General features: G+C 42.6%; 1 protein-coding gene across 1 annotated transcript in view; it reads right to left on the minus strand.

The window, feature by feature from the left end:
* Hsf2bp (heat shock transcription factor 2 binding protein) overlaps nt 1-21,854 on the minus strand; it is an 83,281-nt gene that overhangs the window by 58,541 nt on the left and 2,886 nt on the right. The window contains exons 2-4 of the mRNA XM_060369231.1: nt 21,514-21,664; nt 11,405-11,508; nt 1,788-1,937 (exon numbers count right to left, since the gene is read on the minus strand). Coding sequence (XP_060225214.1) covers nt 1,788-1,937; nt 11,405-11,508; nt 21,514-21,595 — 336 coding nt within the window. The 5' untranslated portion in view covers nt 21,596-21,664. The remainder of the gene's footprint in view (nt 1-1,787; nt 1,938-11,404; nt 11,509-21,513; nt 21,665-21,854) is intronic.

Genomic DNA, 21,854 nt, shown 5'->3' on the forward strand with positions numbered 1-21,854 from the left:
TGAGCCACACACCTGGCCACAGTGGTGAGAACAAGTTACTTTTTAATTTTCAGCCCTAAGTGAGACATCTGTGTCAACCCCACACACCAAGGCTTGGAGAACATCACAGAGGACTGGGTGGAAAGAAGGTCAGAGTTGGAGGACAAAAAGGATTGCTGTGACAAAGTAAATAACCTGTAATTAATATAAAAAATAAAAATAGTTTTAAAAAGGAGTGCTGTGAAGTGCCGTCCTCTGGACATGATGTGACCATTGCACTAATGAGCTCATGGCAGCTGTGTACCTTCACAAGACCTGCACAACCCAAGCCAGTCCACATTCTAGCAGTGAGGAGAGATGGGCTTATGAGGACGGCTGCTGGGGATCACTGCTCTTCAGGACTGTGGGCACTGCTAGCTCCATGCTCTAGTGGATGGCCCCACATACGTGTACATGCAGGCAGCACTAACCAGACTTGGTGACATATAAATAAAAAAGGAAGTGAAAGCAGGAAATAGGAGGGGGACCTGGGTTACCTGACTGGGATGTACTGTGCACATGTGTGTGCATGGAAGTGTATATAGATCTGTCAAGAGCCATTTACAACCAAAGCACATTTTAGAAGGTAAAAACAGAAACCAAACCCTGAGAGAACAGCCTAAAGGAACTTCCTGAGTGACAGAATATTCTAAGACTGGACTATAGGGATTGTCTCCCGACTCTAGAAATGTTCTAAGAAACCAGTTAACTGTGAAAGTCCAGTGAGTAAAATAACAACACGGAAATCATCTTTATTTCTAAGACAAAGTCTCATGCAGCCCTGAAAATTTCACTCTAATAAAGTTCAACAAACTTTACAGGACACGTACGACCTCCCTCAAGCCAAACACTGTGTCCTCTAAGTGGTAACTAATGTGTCTCTGGCTTCCTGCCAAACATTCCCCCTGCACTTCCATTCCTTCTCCCAGAGTCAAACTCAACCTGCTGCAGGTACTTTCCTCCCTCAGCTGTCAACTGTGCCCTGATACCACATCTGTCTCCATTACACAGCTCTCACATGCTTCCTTCTTCCCCCTGCAGAGAGCTGCATACCTCACACCCTAACCCTCAGTCACTCATCATCATGTTAATTTTCCTATAATGCCTTGACTCAAAGCACTTAAAGATTCTACAGCCCTTCTACCCTCAAGGCAAAACCATCATCTACTTTCCTCCAATCACAAAGTGACATTCCAATACCCAAAGAGCAGAGCCTTACCTCCCACTGGTTCCGTATACGAACCTCCACTTGGTCAAGTGACCTTCCCTCTATCCAAAGCAAGACAGATATCTCACCCTATACCTTTAATTTGTGTGAGTCCGTCTTTTGAACTGTCCTTACCATTTTCTGCCATTTCCACCTGCTCATCAAGGCCCACCGAATTCCTTACAGGAAATTCCCTATATTTATATATATACACACACAATATGTCAGATGCATGTATATGTCAAATAATGTAACATTTTTAAAAACTGTATTACCCGTGAAGTAAAACAGAGACCAGCACTGTGAATGCTGTTGATTTTAATGTATAAACATTGAAGTGGTTAATATACAGAAACTCCCCTTGGGTGCTGGGACAGACGATGATACTTATTTTACATATCCCCAGAGCACCAGGTAACACAGTGAACAGCAGGCATCTGGCTACCATCTGATGGATGAATTTTACAAGTTTACAGCATGGCATGGCTCAGCAGTCAATGTCATAGCACACATGATGTCTCTTCCAGTCACAAAGCACATTCAACAGTGCCAGACAACTTACTCCTCTAAGAATGGCTTTAACAACCTCCTCACTGCTGGTTACTCCCCAGAGGAGAGTACAGGTGACTGCTCCCATTTGTGTACAGTATTCTGCCTGCTGGAGGAGCTGCTGCTTTGCCTCGTTCAGCTGCTGTCGAAGAGCCAACTTCTCCTAAACTCACCACAAAATAGAACAAGAAAACAGAAAATAGCATTCAATCTCAAATCACATGTTGTTTTTTTCCACATGTTGTTTTTTCATAATGATATTTATTGGAGAGAAACATTCGGACTTCTAGAAAACAGCTGCAAGTAGAATCTAACCCTTACTGAGCCACAATACACATCTAAACAGTTAAGTTTCAAGCCTAGAGAAGAACACATGGCTGCTTTACAGCTCATGGACACCTGCAAAGAGCTAAACTCATCTGTTCAAGTAAAGAGAAAACTAGAGGTGGCTTGGGTCCCAAGTGACCACACCCACAGCACCACCTCTAGCCTCTGGAGCAAAGTAGCACCCTTACATGCTGTCTTCATGGCACAGCATTCCTAACCAGGGAGCTTGTTATGGCCAAAGATTCACTCCACTGGCAGACACCACATTGAGGTTAGAAAAGACAGTACAGGAAGTCTCCTTTAGGCCAGTGGTCCTCAAACTGTGGGGCACAACCTGTTTGGGTATTAAATGACTCTTTCACAGAAAACAAAGATTTTACATTGTGATTCATAACAGTAGCAAAGTTACAGTTATGAAGTAGCAACAAAATAATTTTGTGGCTGGGGTCACCACAACATGAGGGACTATACTAAAGAGCTACAACATTAGGAAGGTTGAGAACCACTGTGCTAAGAAACATGAGGAAGTCCTCACGAGGCTGTCGTAGAAGGTGCGGGAAAGTATGAAACGACACCAGAATCAAACACCAGACCAAAAATCAGGTAGGAAAGTCAGAGGTGGGTACCCAAACATGTTCAGCCTCAGTGCAAGACCACAGAGGACGGGGGGGGGGGTCCTGCCCTCCCTCCAGCAGCACCTGAAAACACCTGAATCTGGGCCAGACTGACAGGATCATTAAGGGAAGAAGAGAACCACTCTCCTGATGAGCCTCATATCCCAAGGATTTCTCTTCCGGTGACTGATGCAAGTTTCTCATCCTCCCCAGTGACCAAGCTTCTCTGCTGCTAAACTCCCTTTAAGGAGACAGCATTTCCTGAGAGATGAACTGGGATGGAGATATCCCTCGGCTGTAAAGCACTTGCCTATCACACATAAGGCCCTGGATTCCCAGTACCACCAAAGAGGGAACAATAAACTGAAAAAATAAAAACCTAGGTAAATTCATTTATATCAAACAATTTATTCAACCACAATTTAAATTATACTAGCTTTTTTTTTTCTTTTAAAGAAGTCAATATTCAAATAATGATAAGAAAGAGGCTTTTTGTCTGGGGTTTCAAGAGACTCAGGGGTAAGGCTAGAGAAATGGCTCAGTGATTAAGAGCACTGACAGCTCTGACAGAAAATGCAGGTTCAATTCCCAGCACATACACTGTGGCTACCAATGCCTGTAACTCCAGTTCCATGGGTTCCAAAACCCTATTCTGGCCTCCGTAACTACCAGGCTTGCACATGAATACACATAAATACATGCAAGCAAAGTAACCATGCATATAAAATAAAAAATAAATATTTTAAAAATCAAAATACAAAACTATGTTTTTCATGTCTCACTTAATGATACTGCAGTCTGCATTACTAGACTGTCCTTCACACACACGTAACTGAACTGGCAAAGTAATAGATTTCATCATGACATATTTATATGCACCATCACATTTTGTTCTCATTTCTTCCCTCCATCACATCCACAGTCAATAGCAGAGATAAATAAATATACCCATAATTAGGTGTTTTCAGCTAACTTTGCACTCATACACGGTTCAGGTACAATGAAATGGTGCTACCTACATTCAGAGTAGGTCTTCCATCCCATCTAGATTAAGGCACTCGGAACAATTCCCCACAGATGTGAACTGATGTAGACAACTGCTACTCTCTTCCCACGCAGGTTGTGTCACATACAACAGCATAATGGCAAATGGCCACGCTTTTTAAGTTTACTGAAAGCATACTGGGAAAGGGCAAGCCCTCCCTTGTTTATGTCAAGTGTTCTCCAAAATTTGCCCTGTCCTGGGTCAGCCCTCTCTCCCTAGCTCTGTAACAGAGAGAAGGAAAAACAGCAAGTAGCTAAGGGGATAAAAACATTGTGTCCTTAAGAACAGCTAGAAGGTGAGCCTGTCCAACAGAGGTTATTATTGTTGATCCATGGTGTAACGCACCTTCGGTGGAAACAAAATAGAGAGCCTCTCAACCAGTAGCTCCAGTATCTGCTCCCCCCACCCCAGTCCATTTCTTCTGGGTGTTGCAAGCCTCCACTAAATGATTACCTTTGTTTGCTCACAATCAGGCTATATCAGTCACGTTTGACGATGTTTTTTGTTACTTGCTATTTGTTCTTTTACCTTTGCTTGCTACATACTTAAACTCATTTATCTAAAACTGCAAGTACAGAACTTTTAAAATATATCACAACAAAATCCTGTTCCGTTTTCTAAAAACTAATAAGGTAAATTTCAACCTTCAAACACCAACCAGGCATAGTGGTACACACATAATCCCAGCACTCAGGAGTCAAAAACAAGAATTGACAGACTACATAGTGATATTCTGTCAAATGGTGGGGGAGGGAAGCCAAAGGGTAAGAAAAACTATATCTAATACATAAAAGGCCCACCACACATACCTTCAGATATGTGTGAATATCACATATTCACTGGTCAGATTCACTGACTCAGGTGCTGCTGATCATACATTAGATTCACTGATTCAGTCAATAGAGGTCTGAAGCTTCCACACCTGACTTTTTTGTAGGTGCCACCAAATGAACTCAGTACCTCATGCTCACACAGCAAGCACTTTACCAAATAAGCCATCTCCCCAGTCCAAGTATAGTAACAATTTATACAGCAATTGCATTGAATTAGATAGCATAAATAATCTTATTTATTAATTAAGGTATGTGTAAGCTATATGCAAATAATACACTTATTCATAGAAAGGTCCTGAACACTCTAGGACTATCCACAAGGAGTCCTGGAGCTGATTCCTCTCAGAAGCTGAGGGACAACTGTATCTAAAATAGGACAAATCTAACAGGGAAGAAGAGCTGGGTTCTACGCATACTACAGAGGGGAAAAAAAAGCATCATTAGTCTGTCTTAGCTGTGACCCCTACAAGCTACAGTAATGACTGGCCTAGCAAGACAGACCCACTGGGGCAATAGTGGAACAAATGCTATGGAGGTAACCAACCACTTTCTTATTAGATTTAAATCTCACTCCACAAGACGAAATCTTTTTCCTGATACTGACTGTTAAATGGGTCCAAAGCCCATATCTGTCTAAGTCCTTGGCCCTAAGGAAGAACAGTATGACTATTCTGCAGTATTCTATAGTAACACCTGCCCCTAAGTTCTTATCTTTCTACCTACCTAAAGATTAGTGCACCTCTCAACCCTCATCAGAGAAGCTGACAACTAATACAGAGACCTACAGCTGGTCAACATGCAGAACGCTCAGCTCTAAATAGAACATGCATACTACACACACACACACACACAGAGAGAGAGAGAGAGAGAGAGAGAGAGAGAGAGAGAGAGAAAGAGAGGAGGGAGGTGCTCAGGAACCATTGTGGAAGAGAGGGAAGAAAATTTGTAAGAGCCTGAAGGAGTAGAGTTCGTATGAAAACTGTATCTGCTGGACATGACAGTGCAGCTGAACACATGAATTCATGGTATTCATGAACATGTGCAAATCAGCCAGGATAGAGACTGTGAATACCTTTCATTCCAGCACTTGGGAGGCTGAGGAAGATCAAAGTTCAATGCCAGTCTAAGCTACATAGAGTTGAAGGGAGCTCAGGTTCCCCATCTCAAAAAAAAAAAGAGGAACAGCAGCTGCAGTTGCCTTTCAATAAATGCCTGTATTGAATAATCAGGGTCTCAAACGCTTTAAGTATTATCAATAGTCCTAGTAGTCTGGCCTTAGTGGAAATGAGGAACTATTTTAGCTTCGACTATTTTTCTATTTCTAGTCAAGTTTCCTGTTGAACAGTTCACTGGTTGAACCGGGATAAGCAAGCTGGCTATAATAAGGCCACTTGTCTCCGGCAGCTGTCTTTTCTGTAGCACTGTCTGTGGTCTGCCCAGGCCTGTACAGATCATGAGGCAGGACTGGAGGCTTATTTTAGAGCTGAGGAACCAGGAAAGAATCCAGCAACTAGAAGACTGAATTAGATTACTGCCAATAAGTGCTTCAGTAAGGGTAAAAGTCATTATGGAAAGACAGAAATGACTGAATCCAGTATGTAAGAAAAGCACGGAATCAAAACCCTGAGAGCGCTGTGCAAGCAGCGATTCCTGCCTCCCTTTGGGGGCGGGCTCTTATGCAAGGGCTTTTCTGTGAATGTAGTAGTAACGTAATGTAATGAAGTCGTTTCCTTCCCTTCATTGAAGCAGCTAAGTTGGATCATGGGAAGAGGACAGTGGAGACTGGATGCCTACCTACTCTTGGAGTGCAGAGGCTGCCCAGGGTAGGAGTCTTGGCAATGGCAAAAGGCCTTGGCACTGTGGCACAGGCATAGCTGTTGGGGATACAGAACACCTGGATGGGACTTATTAGCTGTTTGTTGGGGTGTTTGTTTTTAAAACAAGTCTTATGTAGTCCAGGCAGATCTCCAACTCACTATGTAACAGAGGATGATCTTGAACTTCTGACCTTCCTGCCTCTAACTTCCAAGTGCTAGGTGTATACCACCATGCCCACTGTATGCAGTACTAGAGATAAATCCGTGCCTCACCCATGCTAGGCACTGTACTAACAAGGCAAAGCTCCTACCACACTTTAGTTTGCTATCCCTGCACACAATGTGTCTGCGCCACAAGCCTTTTCAGTAATGACCTGGTCTGCTGTTAATCGTTCCTCACTGACAAATGCCTGACAGAACAATGTGAAAGGATAAAATATTCCTTTTCCATCATGGTTTCAAGGTTTCAGTCCATTCCACAGCTGTAGTTCAGAGCAGAGCAAAGTTGCTCACCTCATGGATACCAGCAAGCAAAAAGAGAACAATCCTGTGCTTTCTCCTTCTTGCCCTTTTATTCCATCTGGGTTCTCAGACTATTGTGCGACACAAGTAGCATTCATTCAGAGTAGCTGCTTCCTACTTAATCACCCATGGAAATACTTTCACAAGCACAGCAGAAGTGTACCCTACAAATGTCCTCAGTATTTCTCTGTCCAAGTTGACAATCAATATGAACTGTCACAAGTCCACCCTCTGTCAACTTGACACCCAAACACATCTCCTTAAACTACATCTCCTGAAACCATCCCTGATTTCCAAAAATAACAAGGTCATATTTAATAAGACATGAAAGAATCATCGTATGCGTACCCCAAAATACTTTAGTTCGTTTCCCCAGTGTCTCAACAGTTCCAACATTGCTCAATAGAACAAGTACAAAATTTCCCGAGACTCAATGCAAGCTCTCACCTGTGAGCCCCTGTAAGACCAAAAAGAAAGTTTTGCATTTCCTAAGTATAAGGCAGAGTAAAGAAATTCCATTCCAAAAGGGGCACAGGGAGAAGTGAGAAGAAACCAAAGCAAGATGGAACTCAGTAGGGCAAATGTAAGCTCCTGTAGCTCCATGGCTGGTATTCCAGACATTCAGTGGTGTTATCTAGGTGCCAAAAATGGTATAATCCGGATGCCCAAAGGCTGGGTTAGCCCGGTCCCCACAGTAGGCTCCTGCAGCCACATGGCTCTTCCACACTGACCCTGCTCACTATCTAGAGCTCTCCTTGGCAGACAGTCTACATTCCTAGCATCTTTAGCTTCCTGAGGTCTCGACTCCATCGCAACTTCATTTGCTGCTCTCCCAAGTACTCTTACCTCTGTCATACATCACCTGGCCTCCTCAAGACTCCTTTGAAATCTGAGTAGAAGCCTCTATGACCTGTCTTGCAAAACCAGCATCAGATGGAAGACAGCAAGGTCTGCCACTAGCTTAGGCTATAACCGGGTCCCAGTGTAGACAAATTCATTGAATGTTCTCTAGTCCAGTTCCCATCTCAACTCTCCTGAGCACAATCTTTGTATTTATGTATCTGTAGTCATTCTGATCTTCTGAGTTCCCCCACCAGGATCATCCAGAAGTTCTGCTTACAGTATTTTAAGCTGTGCTGGCCTGTGACTACCTCAGTGACTGAGCAAGGCTGGTAGAATCCAGGTAGGGCGTGATTATATTACAACAGAATAGATCGGTTCTTGCCTAACATGCACAAGGACCAAGGTGTGATCTCCAGCACGCACACATGTACACACACACACACACACACACACATGCACACACACATGCAAAGAAAAGGAAACTCAAGGGACAATTTCCTAGGTTATCTTGAAAAAGGGTACCTCTGAAGGTCCGTCTTTTAATTCATCTTTTCAGTAGACTTAAACTTTAACACTTTTTTTTTTGAAACAGGGTCTCTCTACATAGCTCTGACTGTCCTGGAACTCACTCTGTAGACCAGACTGATCTCAAACTCGAAGAAATCCTCCTGCCTCTGCATCCTAAGTGCTGGGATTAACACCAGGTTATACTCTTGCCTATAGAATGAATCAGCTCTCCCTGATCACTGCGCTGCCCTCAAGGTACCTTTTCTATTTTCTTGGTACATACAACAGTGCTAATCTCTAACAATTATTGATTTTTTTGGTCCCAACTTTAAATGTGATTTTTTTTGCCAGTTTTAAAAATCTTTCTGTCCTGTTTTTTGCTGTAAATGTTCACTGTAAATCAGGCTAAAAGTGGGCAGCAAAACCCCTGTGAGAGCCTGAATGCTAGACTAAAATTTCCTTTTCCAAGGAATTGGTAAGATTGTAAGAACCACAGGACTACAAAATCCACTATGAAACTATGTCTTGTAAATATGACAAGGAAGCTATACCACTGAAGTATCCACAATATCTCTGTCTAAACAAGACCTGAACAATTGCAACACCAATTAACATACTAATGTGAGTGAGGAAAGCTCACAGGGCCTACCCCTAAATGAAGAACTACAAGCAATTTACAACTGCTGAGAGGAGAATTAGTCTTGCCCAGAAGAGATCCCTAATTGACTATCTATACCAAGTGGTCAGCCCTAGCCTCATATACATACAAGCAAACAAAAAACACTCAGAAAGTTACATTTAAATGTTTATTCATTTACATACATATGCATGTATAAATGTATGTATGCATGTATAAACATGTGTTTGTATAACAATGATAATTAAAGAAAGATAGGTCATGAAATTGAGAGAGAACAGGGCTTGGGGAAATGAGAAAAGTAAGAAAGAAAAAGGGGGGATGTAATTATGCATTATTTTAATTAAAAATAAAATTCTTCTTTCAGAGTACTCACCCAGTCACCTTTGAACTCAGCCTCCCACAAAGTCTTGCAGCATAGACACAGATAGGCAAGATTGCTGTGATAATGCAACATGAAAGCCACAGTCCAATTCCCAATGGAATCCTTGATCCCAGTCTCTATTCTGCATTTCTAGTTTGCTGACCTCCCACCATAATCCTCAGTAAGCTCTACTCACAGTCTTTTAAGAGTCTTCTAGTTTATATGTCCAGTTATCCAAATCCGTCCTACAAAATAGCTCCACAGGCTTACAAACCACATGGCCAGGTTTAGTCAAAGCAATGGCCCTGCTCCCAGCACCAACACTGTGTAAAGCAGAGCTTTCTATTGCTATGACAAATACCTGAGAGAAAAAACAGTCAAAAGGAAGAAAAATTCATTTGACTTACAATTTCACAGACTTCACATCCACGCATGGACGCCACTTGTGGATGTCTTGGAATTCAAAATGTAGCCCAGGCTGGCCTTGAACTCACAGAGGTCTGCCTGCTCCTGCATTCCAAGTACTGGGATTAAAGCAGGCTGTGTTTTAAATGTCTATCAACTCCTTCTCCCCTACTGGCCAATTTCAGGGCCATAAATGTTTAATCTAAAACTAACCAGACTGCCTTGCAATTTATCTCCTGATCTTAATGGAATATAGCAAAACTACAACCTCAACTTTGTGTAGGTCACACAAAGCCTGATCCAGGTTTAGATCCAGGGAAAGAACATGTTCTTTCCCACCACGTTCTGCTTGCTCAATATTAAAATGTGAGCCAACTCTCCCAATTTCCAAAAACCTCTACTACAGCCACAAACATTTAGAATTCCCTAAGACGTTAGCACGAAGTCTGTCCCTGGACCAGACATTCAATCTCTTGTACAATAGTAATACCTGCTGATATGCCTTTGATGGAAACACATGAGACACAAAGGGTGGTGTGCCTGCTAGCACACAGCAAATATCCAAAACACATTAGCTGCCATTGCTCAGCACTATTGTTGCTTTATTATTTTAAAATACGAAGATATGCAAGCCCCAAATTTTACAAATGGAAGCACAGAACTAGTTTTATTGGAGATGAAATAATGTATGCCATCCAACTGTAAAAATGCTTTCAAAAATATTATAGGGGCTTGGTAGTTAAAAGCACTTGCTGCTCTTGCAGAGGACCTGGGTTCAGGTCCAGCACTCACATGGTAGCTTACTGTGGTCTGAAACTCCAGTTCCAGAGGATCTGGTACTCTATTCTGGCCTCTGGGAAAACGAGGGCCCAAAACTGTGCCACAGAACACATGCAAGCAAAATACTTGTACACATAAAATAAAATAATTTAAAAAATAGTCTCCCCAATAGTAAAATAAAATATAATTAGTTATTTCCTAAGTTTCAATAAATTATACCCAAATTAATTAGAAATGTTTCTAACTTAATATATCTACCACCAATTACAAGTTGTCATATACCCAGTATTTTATCCCAGATTCCTACTATGTTGTAAGCATATGCAATAACACATATTTTTTGTTTTGTTTTGTTTGAGACAGGATCTCCCTATGTTGCCCTAGCTGCCCTGGAACTCACTATGTAGGCCAGAGTGGCCTCAAACTTACAGAGATCCACCTGTCTCTGCCTCCCAAGTGCTGAGATTGAAGACTTTCACCATTATGCCCAGCTGAAGTAGCCTTTTAAACATAAATGTTAAAAAGGAAGCCAGTGAGATGCTCATTGGGTAAAGACACTTGCTGCCAAGCTAGAACCCACACAAGGAAAGAACCAACTTCTACAAGTTGTCCTCTGAACTCCAGAGTGAGGCATACACACACCTGCACATCACACCTAAACATACACACAGACACTCTCTCGTGCACACACACACTCTAAATGTACAAAAAACATTTACTTAAAAGGAAGTGAATGATGTACATGTTAAATGGCTATAAACCCTATTAATAGCTCACCCACCTTACAACCTAGTCAAAGTACACATATTTGAAACTCCAAGTTCCTGAGGGTTAACAGAGAAAATGGGAGACCACCCACTCCTTGGGAGCAAAAGGCAGCAAATCAGCAGCGCCTTCTGGACTGGCCACCTGGAGCTGCCTCGCCCAGGAGCCTACCTTTTTCTCCCTTCCATTGTCTGCCTGCGCAGTGTCTAGCTGGGCCTTGAAGTGTTCACAGTCCAATCTCAGCTGCTCTAATTCTTCTTCTTTCCTTTCCTGGTCTAGAAGAGACAGAAAAATACTCAAGAAATGTCAAATCAGACTCAACATTCTTACAGTCCTATTTCTAAGCTCTCTTCCATTTTTCAAGCCATACCAGTAATCTTTTTGGGGGATGGCAGGAGGTAGATCGTAGGGAGTGAACCTTGGGCCCATGCACACTAAGCACACTGTAGAACTGAACTGCCTCCTGTTCTGAAAGAAATTCTCCTGTTATGTTACTTTGTGATTTTAAGGCCTCATTTACTGCCAGACGTGTACTCAAGGCCTCAAGAAAATGAGTTATTTAAAGTACTGAAGGCAGAGCTGAGAAGCCCGACTATCTCAGGGCACAAACTTGTATCTGTGCCATAAAAAGCAGAAGGCATCTCAGGAGTGGCTGGTGCCAGCAGGAGCTGACTCACAGAGCAAGCCCCACCAACTGGCAGCCTGACTCAATGGGAACAACTGCAGTAGTAGTCAATGGAGGCGGGAAACAGCAGAGATCAAGACAAGAAAGTGCTACATGAGGGGGTAGAGACTACGCAACACTTCCTCTCCACCATAATCATTTAGCTGATGAGTCAAATGGCCAACAAAAACCCCAAGACACCCACATCAATAAATCAACGAAAAGCATCATTAACAACTTTAAATATGGTCGTACTACAGATATACCGACGTTTTAAAAAATTGTATACTTACTTCAAATTATTAAGCATTTGATCTCCAGGCTAAGAAATTGATCTCTTCTTTTTTTGCCAATATATACAAGATTTGAGAACAAATACAAATAGTTAGTGGCTGACTAAAGTCTAATATGCTAGGATCCCAGAAGACTTGAGCCTGGCGCATGGAGTTTGTGCTTCCATGGGTTTAGGTGGGCCTCAGAACTTACATTTCTTTTCTGTAGGAATTTTTTTCTACTAACAATTTCTTGAACGTATGTAATACATTTTGCTCATTTCCACCCCCATTATCCACTCTCATGCCCCTCCTATTCCTGATGATCATCTTATTGCCAAGAAGTGTCCTCCTCCTTTCATGTCTTTGTTGCTGCTGTTTTGTTTGGTTATTCTTGTGTGTATGACCTTCTGAGTTTAATTACTGTTCCATTAACATGGAGTATAGGCAATTTCCCAGTGACTACACCACTAAAGAAAATTATTCCCCCCTTCTATGTGCAACCAGTAACTGCCAAGAGCTCCTCAGAGATTTATGTATGATTTACATATGGGGGCTGGAAAGATGGCTCAGTGGCTAAGAATACTGACTGCTCTTGCAGAGTTTTGTTTCCAGAAACCACATGGCAGCTTACAACTGCCTATAACTCTGACTCCCACTTCTGGCCTCCTCAGCACCAGGCATGAATATGGAGCACATACATACATGCAAGCACTCACACATACACATAAAAGGTAAATACATCTTTTTTAATGTTTTGCCTGCATATATGTTTGTATCTGTACCATGTTCATGCCTGATGCCAATGGGAGTCAGAAGAGGGTGTTGGATACCTGGAACTGGAGTTACCAACAGCTGTAGGTTACCAGTGCTGGGAATCAAACCCTAGTCAAGAGCAGCAAGTACTCTTAACCACTAAGCCATTGCTTCAGCCCAAAGAAGTTACATTTCTAACAAGTTTTCTGGGCAAGGATTTATGGAAATCATACATCAAAACAACTACTTCAAGTCAACAGCCTCAGCTCTCAGTGCTAACAATAGAAAAGGAACACACAGTGGACAAGAGAGCTCAGCTACAGCAATGTGAGAGTATGAACGGAGGGTAATGGAACCTGAGGAAGGCAGAGTGCCTCTAAGTATGGAAGAACATACACCTTCCACCTCAGGAACAAAAGGTTTACCGGTGATACTCAATGAAGTGCAGGCAAAGAAAGGGGCAGGGCTTTGTGCCCCAAAGGTCTGAGAAGGCAACAGGACACTTAACACAAATACAAAACAAAACAAAACAAAACAAAACAAAACAACAACAACAACAAAAAAAAAAAACCAGAGCTACTTGGTATCCCAAGTGTTATGGAGAAAGAAACAAGGAAAGTGTTTACATTTCCTTGAGACCCCGTCCAAGAAGGAAGATTAGAACCCAAAGGTCAACAGACAAGTTGGAGATTATGAAACTGGCTGGCAAGCTCCCTTTCACATTTCCTAGAAACATGCAAACCACGCTGGGCTATTTATTCTCCCTACGTCAGAGCTGTCTTCTCTGACTTTTCAGGTATGTCGTACTATATGAGTTCTACTTTGTCTCACTAATCCTGATCATTAATTATTATTAAAAATAATATTGTTGAATATATGTAACTGTGTTGAATGTTACTTTTACATACACATAAACATATACCATAATCATATGAACTATGAAATACATAACCAAACAAAAACTGAGTAATAAAATTATCAGTAGGTTAGGATTATTCTCTTTGCAGCTAACTCTTGAAGTTTACTTCTATTATTAAGCACTGTTACTCATACACAGCCGAAAAAAGGGAATTAAATCTACAAATCTTGTCATGTAAAAATACATAGAAACTAGCTCTAACTACCCAACACCTTCATTATAACAAATTCCTCTCTGTGTAGCTTTATGTGAACTTACCGAAGGCTTTTTCATACCAAAGCAACAGGCTTAACAAGGCCCTTGTCACAATATGGAACCCAGAAAATTCCAGGCCACTGTTCAAGAGATGGTGTTCATGCCGACACGGCTGCATCAGCTGTGTCAGACCGCTCCCTTGTGGCCAGATGGGACCATTGCTGGCAACCTATCACCACCATGGCAGGAGACTGTTTTATGCTGTACTCCAAGTACCTATGAAAGTGTATGGAAGGTTGCAGGCACTGCCTAAATATTTTCACACTAGTATAACTTCTTTATACATTCTTCTCCTTTCTACTTGGACAGAAAAAAAATACAGCTCTACTTAAAACAGAAGATCTTTTCCTTTAAGAATAGACTGGTTGGGGTTGGGGATTTAGCTCAGTGGTAGAGCGCTTGCCTAGCAAGCGCAAGGCCCTGGGTTCGGTCCTCAGCTCTGAGGAAAAAAAAATAATAGACTGTTTTTTTTATGAGTTTTTTACTTCTTTTTTTTAGATTTATTTATGCAATACCCTGCCTGACTGTATGCATACATGCCAGGAGAGGGTACCAGATCTCATTATAGATGGTTTTGAGCCACGGTGTGGGTGTTGGCAATTGAACTCAGGACCAGTTAGGAAGGGCAGGCAGTGCTCTTAACCACCAAGCCATCTCTCCAGCCCCAAGAATAGACAGTTTTTAAGCCAGCTGGTGCATGCCTTTAATTCCAGCACTCAGGAGCTAGAGGCAGGCAGATCTCTGAGTTTGAGGCCAGGCCACACAGAAAAACCCTGTCTTGGGAAAACAAGAGAGAGAGAAGATTTCTTTGGCCAGAAATGCTAACACTAATCCTAGCACTCAGGAGGCAGCACACAGATCTCTGTGAGTTCCAAGCCAGCCTAGTCTACATAGCAGCTCTAAAACAGTCATGAAAATACATAAAAACAAACAAAAATGTAGTGTTTTGCAAATGTTTTAAACCTAGAAACAGAAATAACAGACAATGCAATGATTGCTACATAGAACTGAGATATCTTACACAAACTGTATGAAAACAGGGTGTCTGTCAGCCAGCCTAGCTGTTTCCCCTGCTTTTGGTATTGGAAACAGGAGACTCTAGCCACGTAAACTGGATGGAGGGTGGCATACTAGACGGACTAGTAATACAAGAAAGCTATCTATGTCACAGACTATTTCAACAGCAATACTGTGGAATAACTATATAGCTCTGGCTTTGTTTAGGGGGTTAGATTACAGAATCCAGATGCCTTGGCCTCCCCAGGACTGGGGTTATAGGTATGCGCCACCACACTAGCCTGATAGGTTTGAATTTAGGTTCCTTTTTGTGTGGGTGGCGGCGGCGACGGTGGCAGCTGGCTTCTTGATAGCACTGTGGATTGAATCTAAGGTCTTGAGAATATTTGGTTAGCCCTCTATCGCTAAGCTATATCCCCAGCCCTCTCTTTTCATTTTTGAGGCAAAGTTTCCCAGGGTAGATTTAAATTTACTCTGTAGTTCTGGAAAACTCTAAATCACCGTCCTCCTGCTACGGTTCTCCCCCAAGTAGCTGGCACGGCACGTGACACCAGCTGTAGTTCTGACAGTGTTAATGCCATGAGAATGACTATCTCCACATTCACCCTATTCAGAAAGAGAATAGAGCTGTCACTGAAAGGCAGGGCTTCTGAAACAGATCAGAAAGTTATGATTATATTGGGGTCTGGTTTCTCTTGCTCCGTTGCATGGCATGTTCATAACAAATCATCAGTTATTTTCCATTAATGTGAAATGCTTTTTACCAAAATAGCTGTCTGAAAACAAAATGGTATACTGAACTAGAGCCCAACAGCCCTCATTTTGCCTCTGTGAAAACTTTTTCCCAGAGTCCCATTCTGAGGACCAGGGGACTAGACTTGAAGATGTTTTTTCAGGGAAGTACTTGACAGATACTTATGCAACTTGCCACAGTTTCATCAGACTATCAGCCTCTTGTGAGGCATTCCTACTGACATGGTTTTCCAAAGCAAACAGCCATCTCCTGAACGATTCTGCATTCTACAAGGCTCCCAGAAATAAGCCATTGCAGTGGCTCAAGGGCTACAAAATTAAAGATGCAAATGCAGATCTAGACCACTATTCCAGAGGAGTTTTTAAGTATCTCAGGTTCACAGAATAATCCAGGGATCCACAGAAGGCCACCACTTAAGTTTGCCTGTGGAACACTGCATTAGTCTAGCAAATTCATTGCCAGAGTGAGCAGAGACACACTGCACAACCTGTATTTTCCAACATGCTAAACTGAAATCCATTTGCCTACCATACTAAATGCTGTCCCATATCTCTTGAATAAACTACTTCTAGAATGTCCTTTAACTGTCTCCTGAGTATACTCCTTTATAAAGCTGCCTTGGCTTCCCCTACCCTACCCCCTAGGGATTCTGGTGGCCTTTTTCTGGTTATATGGTGTCTGTGACATACTTCCTCTTATACTGTCATTGTTTTTCATTTTCTCGTGTCCTTGTGGATTCCTTTATGTAACCAGTAGAGGGCCCTCACGGATCAAGATCCTAAAGCTCACAAGATGTTCTAGTAGTATCTAAAAACCCCAATCATCCTGTCCCATTTCAAGTCACAAGAGTCTTGGGTGTAAGTGCAATCTGGCTTTGGCATTTCACCCCTCTCCTTAAGGTTTATCTGGCTGGCTAGGCAAGAATATCCTTCCTCACCATTCTGTGTGCATGCCTTCCTAAACTAAATATCCAGTTGAATAAGACAGCCTTCTCTGATTAATGAGGGCCATTCTTCAGCCAAGGACATACAAATAGCCATGCTCCCCTGCTGAAACTGCCAAACAAGCTCTTTATCCTCTTAAGGCTCTGCTCCTTGAGGCTGGCTCTGCCCAGGACTCAGTCACTAGCAGCTAATCCTTTTCAGTCCTGACTAGAGGCAGAAAATCATAGAATATTTCAGTCATGGACTCTGGCCTGCTATTAGCTGGATGGTCTTAGGTGATAACTGAAAGCCCCACAGTGCCCTCCTTCTGCCTGACTCTCAACTGAGATAGCAACATGATAAGCAACAACTGTGCAAGACTCTTCCTTTACGAGGACCTTCCTCCATTGCTCCATCCTGAAGAGTGCTGATAATGTTTTCGTGGCAGTGTTTTATATTTACGCACTTTCCAACTTGGTAAAGCTCAAGTCAAGGTTATTCCAAGTTCACTGCATGATAGTGCCTGAGCCACAACTGAAGCTGCTGGGCTGTGAATCTACCAGAAAGCTCTCTCGATTACACCAGGAACTCAAGAAGCTTCCCAGCTAGAAAATATTCTTTCTCCCAGATTCCTACAATACAGGAACCATACAAACCCTTGAGAATGATTAGGTCATCTCAAACTTGCCACATCCTGGGAGTCTGGGATCTTACTCGGGGTAGTCAGGGTAAGCCTGACTAGTGAGCTTAGGAGGAAAAGGACAGGGGTCATTCCTGATACAGAGCTCAGGTCTGCACAGTCAGAGCAGACAGCTCCTCTGGACAAGACTTACCTAGCAATACTAAGGCCTCACAGCCATAGTAAAGTCTGGCAGTCCTGGGGATCTTACTCGGGGCCCTGAATGTAACCAGGCAAGTGTTCTAATGGCCTTACATGAGTGCTTTATAGTTCCAGGAACAATGAAAGGCCAGCAGCAATGCAGGACCCAGATGTTCCATCCCTCAATACTCCCACTATTCTTGACCCTAACTTAAAAGGCTGTGTCCTCCCTTCATCACCAGAACCTAGCATGCTTTCTCTTGTTACTACTATTCCATCCATACAGTCAGAGTCCAGTGGAGCCCACCACTTGCCCTGAGGGACACCCTCATTATTCCCCTCCATCCTGCCAACCCTTCAAACTCACCTGAGAAGTTCCAAGTGCTTCTTACCTCAACTAAACCTCCTCCCATCCTCTATAAACATCCCACCTTTACTATCCTTACCTCGGCCATGCCCAAGTCCTTCACGAACAGGAAAACCATCTGATGAATCCAAAAATGACCCTTACTCCCATTTGTGACTTTCACACATCTCTCCTTTTCCTTCTAAAAATGAAATTGTACTTTGGGGAAAATAGAGAGATGGCTCAGTTAAGAGCACTGGCTGTTCTTTCAGAGGACCTGGGTTCAATATGGCAGTTAACAACTGTCTGTAAATCCAATAACAGAGGATCCAACAAACTCTTCTAATTTCCTCAGGCATGGCACACAAGGTGGTACACACACATGCATACAGCCAAAACACTCATACACATAAAATCGTAAGTTTTTTTTTTAAGTTATTATTTTTTTAAGACTTATTTATTACGTATACACTGTTCTTCTACCTGCACTCCAGAAGAGAGCACCAGATCACAGTATAGATGGTTGTGAGCCACCATATGGTTGCTGGGAATTGAACTCAGGACCTCTGGAAGAACAGTCAGTGCTCTTAACCTCTGAGCCACTTCTTCAGCCCCAAGTTTTTTTTTTTAATGTGCTTTTCCTTCAATGTTAATTTTCAAAGTCGCTTAACGAGACACTGATCAATATTACTCCATACCACTGCTTACCTACCCAGCATCTCAAAGGCAGGTGTCTTGCTAGCTCAGAACCAGGTTCCACATTCTATCTGATACTCATCTTATCAACTCAGGCACTCAGGAGGCAGTAGCAGGTGATTTCCATAAGTGAAAGGCCAGCCTGATCTACACAGAGAATCCCAGGACAGCCAGGGCTACCAAGTGAGATCTGTCTCTAAAAAAGAAAGATAATTCAAGAGTGAAAACTAGATAAAGGATGCTTTAGAAGACCGTCTCTTCAACGATGTCCAGTCAGAAAAGCACAGGTAGTCAGGGTAAGCCTGACTAGTGAGCTTAGGAGAAAAAGGACAGGGGCCATGCCTGATACAGAGCTCAGGTCTGCACAGTCAGAGCAGACAGCTCCTCTGGACAAGGCTTACCTAGCAATACTACAGCTTCACAGCCATAGTAAGATCTGTTTAGGTCCTGGCATAGCAGCACTTTGCTAGTTGGTGTTTATCTTGAGGACAGGGGGCAGCTATTTTAACATCTTAACCTGAACAGCATAATGACAGAATCAGACAAAAATGACCAGACTTGGAACAGTAGACACTGCCTAGAGGAGGCAAGTACAAAGATCCCACCAAAACAATAGAGGTGAAGATGGACTAACAGAGCAATAATGCATCTCCAAGAACAATGAACATAACTCACTGGAGAAAGTGAGAACTCCAAGGTGTTTGTTCTAGGGTTTGTTCTCTGAGGAGACCAAAGCAGGTCAGTGAGAAAAAGCCCAAGGGAATCATTATTAAACAGAACAAAGTAAAAATGATCTTGCTAAGTGAAAATATGACCTGTCATTTGTCAGGCTATAACAGTGGGCACAGATAGAGCTGGCTGCCAAGCAAACAGAAAAGAGAGTGTCTCCCATTAACTGGAAAGGGTCACATAATGTCCCTTTCTTGGAGTGACTGTTCATTACTTATTTGCCAAATTCATTTTGAACACTCCCCACTATCAGAAGGAAAAACGTGACCTGGCCTAAAGAGCTACGGTAACACAAAGAAACAGCCTGACTTCCTGTTAGCCTCAGAACTGTGGGTAAGGTATGTCTAAACAGTGTTCTGCATTTATTTGAACTTCACGGTTTACACGGGAACAAGACTGGGTGCACTTTACATTCATACTCTACCTGCCTCTTTACACAAAGCTCCACCTTGCCAGCACTTGGGAGGCAATGCCCTGGGGGAGGAGGCATAAGGCACCCAGAAAGAATGGTGACATTCCCAGGGAATGACAACAGCCCTGTATCTCTGGGAGACAGTGGTATTACTGAAGCCCAGTAAGAGGTAGACTGTAGAGGAAGCCACTGGGAGGAGGTACTTGTTGTCGAGGAATGTAACCACCAGAGGAACAAGGCAGGGGCAGATGGCAGGCCAGCACCCCTCCCATCCTCTCCCTCTCTCTTTGCTCAGGAAGCCTCTTTTGACCAGCCCTGCCAACTTCAGTCTGCACGGGGTCCACCTCCCAGAAAAGAGTACAGGGCATAGAAATTAATGGATGTGAAGACTCCTGAAAGAATAAGGCAGGGTATCATGTAATCATGACCATTCACCCTCTATCTTTAAAAATTATTTGCTTTTAATTCTATATGCATTGGTGTTTTGCCTACATATATGTCTGTGTGAGGGTGTCAGATGCCCTGGAACTAGAGTACAGACAGTTGTGAGCTGCCATGCAGGTGCTGCAAATTGAACCCAGGTCCTCTGGGAAAGCAACCAGTGCTCCTAACTGCTGAGCCATCTCTCCAACCTCCCATTCACCCTTCTAAATAGATAGGGTTGGCTCACTGGCCAGGTATACAGAAACTAGAAACCCATATTCTGGATATAGCTTAATCCATAGGCGATCTGGTTGTCCTCCACTTCTATAGAGACTACTATATTGCTGATTTCACATCTTACCAGTGAGGCTTGAACTCCATATGTAGATGAGAATGACCCTGAACTTACACTTTATACCACCATCACCTAAGTACTGGATTACAGGTATACATCACCAAGTCTGCCTCAGAAACCTACATTCTTGAGTCAAGATAGTTCCTTATCTGGACTTACTGCTAGAAACATCACTTGGGTCTTTCGGGTGGGTACTATGAAGCCACACTATGAGAGCTGACTGTCAAATTTGACTTGAGAAATTAGCCTTAACCACCAAAGGTCAACTTAATTACAATTCTGTCTCAATTGGGAAAGTACTGACTCAGTCTCCAAATACCTCCAAGAAATTTAACAGGGTCCTGGACTAGTATTTTATATACTTCTGTTGCAAGATACATGATCACACTGGGAACCCCGATATTGTGTTATTTACTGGAAAAACCTGCTTTTATTTTTGGTGTGGCTCAGCCTTAGCACACACCTTTAAACCAAAAGCTTTCTGCTTGAATGGTATAAACAGGATTAAATAAAGTCAACCACAGGTCAAGAGGCAGAGCAAGCAACCAGTTGACAGAAAGTGAACAGAGGATAATATGAAAAAATAGAGAGTAAAAGGGAGTCAGGAGGACAGATAAAGAGATGCACAGGAAGTAGAAGGGAAGGACATTCAGTTTGGAGGAGGTTGATAGAAGAAGAGATTCCTTCTGTGACACTGGCTGAGGAGGAAGGTCAGCTGGGTGCTTTCTCTGCTTCTCTGAGCTAGGAGGCCTGCACCCCAGCATCGGCTCCTGAGTCTTCATTGGTAAAATAGGATCGAGATTTTGTTAAAAACACCACACTGCTCAGATGTCAAAAGTCTTAATGGACAAGTCCTAGCAATCCTGGACTTAGCTCAACACTGCAAAATGACTCTCCTGCCCACCTGAAGACAAGCAACATACATAAGGTAAGACTCACTTCTTTCTACAGTCTTTAATTTCTGGAGACTTTCCAGTAACTCCCCATTGAGTATTCTGGGTAAGAAGTCCCGCATTTGCATCACTTCTGTCGTCAGCCGCTCCAGGTCCTTCTTTCTGACTTTAACAAACTCTTCTTTAGATTCTCTGTGCTAAAAGAAGAAGTAGATCTTAACATTACAATACTTCTAATCAGGTGACCAAAACTAGTATCCTCAGATCAACTTACTTCCCTTTTTTTTTCACCTTTTACATTCATAACTGTCTCATAAGTATGTTTACATATGTACCTTTGTGTGTCCGGGTATGTTTGTTGGATTTTGTTGTTGTTGTTCATTTTTT

Source organism: Meriones unguiculatus, chromosome 16 (genome assembly GCF_030254825.1).
Source record: "Meriones unguiculatus strain TT.TT164.6M chromosome 16, Bangor_MerUng_6.1, whole genome shotgun sequence".
NCBI lineage: Eukaryota > Metazoa > Chordata > Mammalia > Rodentia > Muridae > Meriones > Meriones unguiculatus.